We start from the raw sequence: 6151 nt of genomic DNA, 5'->3' as shown, positions 1-6151 counted from the left end.
CGCCTGTATTACCAGCTTGATTGACGAAAACATGTTTAAGTGAGATATAACAAAAATTTCTGTTCTTGGTCCCTGTGTATTAAATACGAAGATTCAACTAAAGAACATACTGCAGAAACGGAACCGCTGGATATAAGAGCATATACAGTTAGCAGAGAGAGGAACCATATACGAGTACAGGAGTCAGGACAGTAATCTTTGATGCACGGAAGCTGTGTTGAATGATTACCTTGTGGCTCATTCAGTGACATTTCTGGTCGAAGGTTTGCTGAAGGAATTTCAGTCGTGTTGGTTTACCTATTTTTACTAGGACAGCGTACACCGGCGGTCTATATATTCTTTTGTACCTCATAGCATAGTGTATGATCAAACCTAACCCGAACAAGCCCTGATGTATCTACGAGACATTTGCTTCTACATCGTGGTCAAGGTAAATGTAAACAGTTTACACTGTGTTAAGTTATTAACTGTAGTTTACGTCATGTAATTCTTTCCACGAAGTAAACAGTTTCAATCATTCCAGTATGGTTAAGCTTTTGATTAATTTGTGTGTTTAGACAAATATAATTCGAAATGTATCTGACAGTCATTCTAAACGAATAGCACGCAATCAATTTTAATTCTAAGGACTTAGGGGTAACAGTCTTTATTCACCAACTGTGTAGACAGAAAAAAGTAAGTAAACCTCCTCATGACCTCTCCCGAAACAACTTGGAGTCAGGTGAGAGTGGGAGTGTGATTATAGAAATGCCCCTCCCTATTCTAGTAAGTGTCTTGGGTTGAATTTCTCTGTCTTTAATGTTTTCCCTGTTGTGAATAATTTTTCGGGTTGTAAAACCCTTCCAGAAACCTCTTTATGATCTTTTTTCATCAGCATTGTGTTTACACACATGTGAATGCTCCAGACCAGCAAACTGCCAAAACTTCTGCTCACACTTGCCGATATGTGAGCAAGTGTGAAAATGGGATTATACGTAAAGAAAACCCATGAACACATAATTCAAAAAAGAAACCTTTCATTTTTCTACATAAATATAGTTGTTTGAAGTGGGACATTTTAAATGCCCTCTATTGGATAATTATACAAAACGATATAAATATTGTTTAAAGTGTGTCAGGCCATTATTTTGTTTTTGAGAAACATATTCTTATTTATATTCATTTTGACTCTGTTACTCTGTGTTCTGTATCTCAGCAGTGAAACCTGCAGATCAGCGTTGAAATGTCCCTGCCGAGGATCACACACCTCCCTTCTGGGAGGCTGCTGAGCACCATCCTCCACCACCAGCTGCTTCTCCCCTCCATCATTCCTCTCACTGTGCCCAAAAGAGCTGTGATCCAGGGTGAATACAGACGACCCGGCCAGCCCAAAAAGACCAAGTTTGCCTGGCAAAAGATTAACTTTAATTTCTCAAAAGGTTTGGAGGCGATAAAGAAACATTTCACACTCCTAAAAAAGGAGTTTACCGACCGCTGGGTTGGCCCTGAGGGTAAACCGATTGTTGAGCACATGCTGGAGCAGAACAGAGTTGTATGGGAGTTCAGAGGTCCAGAGAGCCTGAGGGAGTGGACGGTGTCCTCTGATCGTGAGATTGGAGGCCATAGTGAAGCTTACCTGAAGCTGGGAAGGAACAATAATACCTGTTTTCTGTACGGGACACTGAGCTCTACTCCCCCACGAGATGGAGAAACACGCTACAGTGGATACTGCACTATGCGCTCAAAGCAGCCTCTGGTTAGTGTTAACTGCTGGATACCATGTTTTTGTTGAATTCAGTAGCGCAGAGAGATTAGTCTCCCTCCGGTGATTACTTTTCTTTTAGAACATAATATAGGATGGATGCAGAGGGGAGGAGGGGGTTCCCCCATTGCGGTTTATGTAAATGCCAATTTCCAAGTCTTTTGTGTCTTCTAGGCTTCCTTTGATAGAAAAAAACACCATGATTGGAGCAGTTTTAATACTCTGCAATTACGTGTACGTGGTGATGGTCGCCCATGGATGATTAACGTCTCAGCAGAAACATACTTCTCTCACCAGAAGGATGACATATACTGTTATTTCCTATATACCAGAGGAGGGCCCTACTGGCAGGATGTTAAGGTGAAGTTTGTTTGTTTTTTTTAACGTAAAATTATTTAATAAATCTATATAGGTCTGTTTAAGAGGCATGATAGTATCAAATATGTTGATCAGCCTGACTTCAAATGCTCTTCTGCAGATACCTTTCTCTAAGTTCTTCCTTACACATCGAGGGAGGGTACAAGATGACCAGCATCCTGTCTGGCTGGACAAGGTAGTGCAAAGAAAAATTCCCTCACAAAGTGATGATAAAAACTGATGTATCATTACCCTAATCCCTTTTTAGCTTGTGGCCTTCACATTGTTTTTCGTATTTGTATTTACAGGTTAACACCATTGGGTTTACTTTGGGAGACAAAGCTGATGGCCCATTCCAGCTTGAAATTGATTTCATTGGTGTTTGCAAAGATTATGCACACACAGAGGAGTTTGCCTATGAAGCATACAAGAGGAACCCAGAAGTCTAAGAACGGTTAATGCTGCAGTCAGACTGTTGGGAAAAATTTGAACTTATATTGACACCATTTCTGTAATGTCATTATAGATTTCAAACTATTAATATTAATGACTTGTGCAGACCGTTTATTATTAAATGATGTATTAAATACCACAAGAGAACAAATATAAAAAGACAAGATCTTGGGTCAATAACTCTTATGAGTGCCTCAATTCTAGCAAAGTAAAGCAAATGAAATTTTTAATTAGTAGTTTCAAAATGCAGCAAAACAGGACAGACTTATATCACATCAAAATATCCTTTTAAAAAAGGTATTAGAGTTTGAGCTAAAAGTATTTAAAAGAAATGCAGGATTTGAACCTCAAAGACGCTGGACAGTATATGTCGGCTTCTACTACTTTTCTATAGGGGCTACAAAATGCTGAAACTGAAGCTGCAGACAATGAAATATTTACACTTCAACAGGGTTTACAAACGGCCGCAAGCAGGCACAATATTTTATGCCATGACAAGGCCTCTTCTTGCCCCAAGCATACTTTCTTTCTTCTGCTTCCGATCTTGTATCTGCTTTGCTCTCCTGCCCTGCCTAAAATAAGAATAAAGATATTCAGAGATGTGGCATGAGCCAACTGCAATGGGAGAATTTTCAGCGTCAATTAAAAACCTACCTTGACTGGACTTTGTGCTGTTTGTAAGCTTCCTGGTGCGGATTTGAGACAGACTTGTTCATGGCCGTGTTTTCTTTGACATCTTCAAATGGCTTCAGTTTACCTATGTATAAAATAAATAACTCAATGCTACATCTTGTCCAATCAAATGGTGTTTCACACGAACAGGGAAAATGAGAACATTTTTATACCTTTATGAGGCTTGTAGGTGAGGGGACGTGACAGACTCGCCTTCAGATCAAAGCTGGGTTTCTTGTTTGTGCCAGGCGTTGTTGAAGTGCTTGTGTTGCCAGTGAAAACAAATGGTCCTTTCAGAGGGGGAGGGGGGGAAACAAAACATAATCATCTACTGTTTAGAAACATACTTCAAATATATCATTCCAAGGGTTGAAAGGCCAAAGTACCTGGAGTTTTTGTGGCAGAGAACGATGCAGTTTTGACACTGCTGGGCTTTAATCCATTGGCAGTCTGTTTCTGCGGGGTGCTGGAAGCCACGCAGGGTGACATGCGTGCAGGTGTCTTCACCAGTGACCTTTTATATTCATTGTCATGAGTAGCTTCTGAGAACCTGTATGTAGACAGTTCTCATTAAAGCATTACATTTAATACAAAACTTAAATTTGAATGTTTCCACTTTGCAATACCACTTAAAGTTTATTTTGGAATATCCACTCTTGAATTCAGGTTTATCCTTTAGAATGAACCATTATTTAACAAGTGTTTGCAAACAGAGACTGCATCGCTAAGTCATAAGTTTTATACACCTGTGCGAAAGTGATTGATAACTAATGAGAAGATTAAAAGACTGTGGCTCAGTACTTTTGTCCATTTAAAAGACACAGATCCCGAAGAAATTCATTAGATTTGTTGTATCAAAAGGCCAGAGGATAAAACGGTGACTCACCGAACATTGATCCTGCGAGTAGAAAGAACAGACGGCCTGAAGGAGGTGACCTCCTTTGAAAGAGGTTTTTTGGTGGCTGAAAGCACAGTGTGCCTGCGGTTTTCGCCACCTGGTGTCTTGTTCACTGGGGCAGGGCTGAACATGGAAGCACGAGTTGGATTTGCCCTCTGTGGGATTATATACATGTGTCATTAGTGTGCTTCAGAAGTAATCGATCTATACATCAAATGTGGGTGACCAGTAGATGGTGGTGCTTACCACTTGAGCTTTGCCATCAACTTGCAGCAGTTTAGTTTTGTCTGACAGACTCTACAGGTAAAAAAATAAAAATAAGACAAAGTTCAAGTAAAAGTTACACTTAATTTTTCCTGAATAAAACTAAGCCAAGATAATTTGGCACCTTTAATTCCATCACTGAATTTCTGTACGTCTCCATCTGTTTCGTCTTCCGCTGAACATAGGAATCAATGGACTCCATCTTGTTGAAATGAGCCTCGTGAAGTTTTTTGAAATCTGGATAAACAAATAAAATGTATAACATATTCAAAGATTTATTTATGCATTTTTTTTTTTTGGGGGGTTTTTTTTTTTTTTTTGTTTTGTGGGGGGTTAGTTTTTTCTTTTTAATCGATTAAGGTTTTATTTACTCAAGCAAAATAGTTGTGCATCTATAGAAAACAGGAAAATGTACACATTTCTCTGAAATAAAGTAGGACAGGCTCTGCTGTACATAGCAGAGACTCCAAAAAAGCTTTTGCTGAATCAAGCACAAAAAGAACCATATCATTGAAAGAGGAACAAACAAAACTTACTGGGGGTAACAGGCTTCAACAAAGGCTTACTCTTCTGCTGGAGACGAGGAATTCTACCAGCTTTTGCCCCTTTTGGTGCCTTTTCTGGACACAGACCTTTAAAGGTAAAATTTGTGCAAAAGTACATGATCGTAAAGTCCAAGGAAGAAAACATAAGTGTGTATCAGCTTTTATCAACTATTGCTAACCTGTTTCAGCAGTCACTGGTGCTTCATCCTTAATGGCAGGCTGTAGCTGCTGCTCCTCACGGTCAGCAGTCTGGATCTTTTTAGGAGGCTCATTTTTTTCTTTATCGTTTGTAGAGGACACCTTTCTCTTCTTACCACCCCTGGCATTGCAAGGTGCAGTAAGTGCATCAGCTTCAGTGTCATCCTTAAAAAGAAAAATAAGCATAAAGGTTTTAAACCTCCAGAATGCAAAGAACTTAAACAGCTGCAAAGCAACCCTATGCACAGGGATATAGAGTGCTTCAGATGTATTTATGTTGAATGCAGTGTAATGTATAATACCTTTGCAGCAACTGGAGGCATCTTGGCATCGCTTTTAGTCAGTGTCGCAGTATCAGAGATTTTTCTCTTGTTACCCTTTCCTTTGCCTCGACGTGTGTTCACAAACCCAGTAGTGCTGGAAACTTCTTCCTTGCAAGCTGAATCCAGGACAACCTCAGATTTCTCCTGAGCTTCATCATTAATATCTTGCCCCTGGAACAGTCATAAACGCATTAGCGCTGTGCACATGAGATGCTGACAACAAAGCCAATACATTACAAAACAGCAGTAAGTTACCTGCTCCTTCGCCTCTTTGTTCTTTTCTTCTTGATAATGCTGCTTTATGGCCTTCAGAAGTTTGTCGGCCTAATGTTGCCGAAAAAAAACGGGGGAAAAATGCATTTGAGTGTAGTCTGCCCAACACACGTTGACGTTAGAGAACAGCCAGCTACCGTTAGCGAATACAAGGTAAGTCTACCATAACCCCGCTAGAAGCAATTTTTAAAAAGTACCGCTTCCTTACCTTCATGTTCGCCTTGAGTCCCAGCTCCTTAGCGAGACATCGCAATTCTGCATATTTCATAGAGTCCAAATCCATGCCGGTATGACAGTTTATTTCGCTTTTTTTAAGAAAAAAAAATCCGCGCACACGTCGGCGTTTCTCCTCACCACAAACGGCGTCGGTTAAAACTAGCCTCCGATTCAAAACACAGAAGCGCGACACATTTGATTGGCTCTTCAC

General features: G+C 40.0%; 2 protein-coding genes across 4 annotated transcripts; one reads left to right on the top strand and one right to left on the bottom strand.

The window, feature by feature from the left end:
• The first annotated feature begins 36 nt into the window (after positions 1-36).
• ndufaf1 (NADH:ubiquinone oxidoreductase complex assembly factor 1) lies at positions 37-3531 on the top strand. 3 transcript variants are annotated; one of them, XM_042225591.1, is made up of 5 exons: positions 37-430; positions 1199-1735; positions 1916-2101; positions 2220-2294; positions 2407-3531. In XM_042225591.1, exons 2-5 carry the CDS (start codon positions 1223-1225, stop codon positions 2545-2547), a joined length of 915 nt encoding a protein of 304 aa, XP_042081525.1. In that variant the 5' UTR covers positions 37-430; positions 1199-1222; the 3' UTR covers positions 2548-3531. The 3 variants fall into 3 exon arrangements, with proteins under 3 accessions (XP_042081525.1, XP_005934082.1, XP_005934084.1); XM_005934020.3 differs by having other exon boundaries at positions 45-430; positions 1196-1735; XM_005934022.3 differs by lacking the exon at positions 37-430 and adding an exon at positions 464-765 and having other exon boundaries at positions 1196-1735.
• Positions 2753-6121, bottom strand: nusap1 (nucleolar and spindle associated protein 1). Its single transcript, XM_005934013.3, has 12 exons — positions 5933-6121; positions 5707-5775; positions 5431-5622; positions 5110-5293; positions 4922-5017; positions 4510-4622; positions 4368-4418; positions 4110-4276; positions 3610-3773; positions 3397-3513; positions 3206-3308; positions 2753-3123 (listed from the first exon to the last, which is right to left on the bottom strand). The coding sequence occupies exons 1-12, from the start codon at positions 6005-6007 to the stop codon at positions 3036-3038; spliced, it is 1419 nt and encodes a 472-aa protein (XP_005934075.1). The 5' UTR covers positions 6008-6121; the 3' UTR covers positions 2753-3035.
• Between the last annotated feature and the right edge of the window lie 30 nt (positions 6122-6151).

This window comes from Haplochromis burtoni, unplaced genomic scaffold, assembly GCF_018398535.1.
Source record: "Haplochromis burtoni strain Fernald_Lab_line unplaced genomic scaffold, NCSU_Asbu1 Contig_176, whole genome shotgun sequence".
Classification (NCBI taxonomy): Eukaryota; Metazoa; Chordata; class Actinopteri; order Cichliformes; family Cichlidae; genus Haplochromis; species Haplochromis burtoni.
The sequence above is the reverse complement of the archived record's forward strand: the minus strand, read 5'-3'. Positions and strand labels throughout refer to the sequence as shown.

Bases quoted from the DNA above. Each gene is read 5' to 3' on its own strand.
- nusap1 (XM_005934013.3), bottom strand. From the start codon at position 6,007: ATGGATTTGGACTCTATGAAATATGCAGAATTGCGATGTCTCGCTAAG. The intron at 4,277-4,367 runs GTAAGCACCACC...ATAATCCCACAG, and splicing joins TTGATGGCAAAGCTCAAGTG to AGGGCAAATCCAACTCGTGC. The intron at 3,124-3,205 runs GTAGGTTTTTAA...TTCTTATTTTAG, and splicing joins CAGCACAAAGTCCAGTCAAG to GCAGGGCAGGAGAGCAAAGC.
- ndufaf1 (XM_042225591.1), top strand. From the start codon at position 1,223: ATGTCCCTGCCGAGGATCACACACCTCCCTTCTGGGAGGCTGCTGAGC. The intron at 1,736-1,915 runs GTTAGTGTTAAC...TGTGTCTTCTAG, and splicing joins TGCGCTCAAAGCAGCCTCTG to GCTTCCTTTGATAGAAAAAA. The intron at 2,102-2,219 runs GTGAAGTTTGTT...GCTCTTCTGCAG, and splicing joins CCTACTGGCAGGATGTTAAG to ATACCTTTCTCTAAGTTCTT.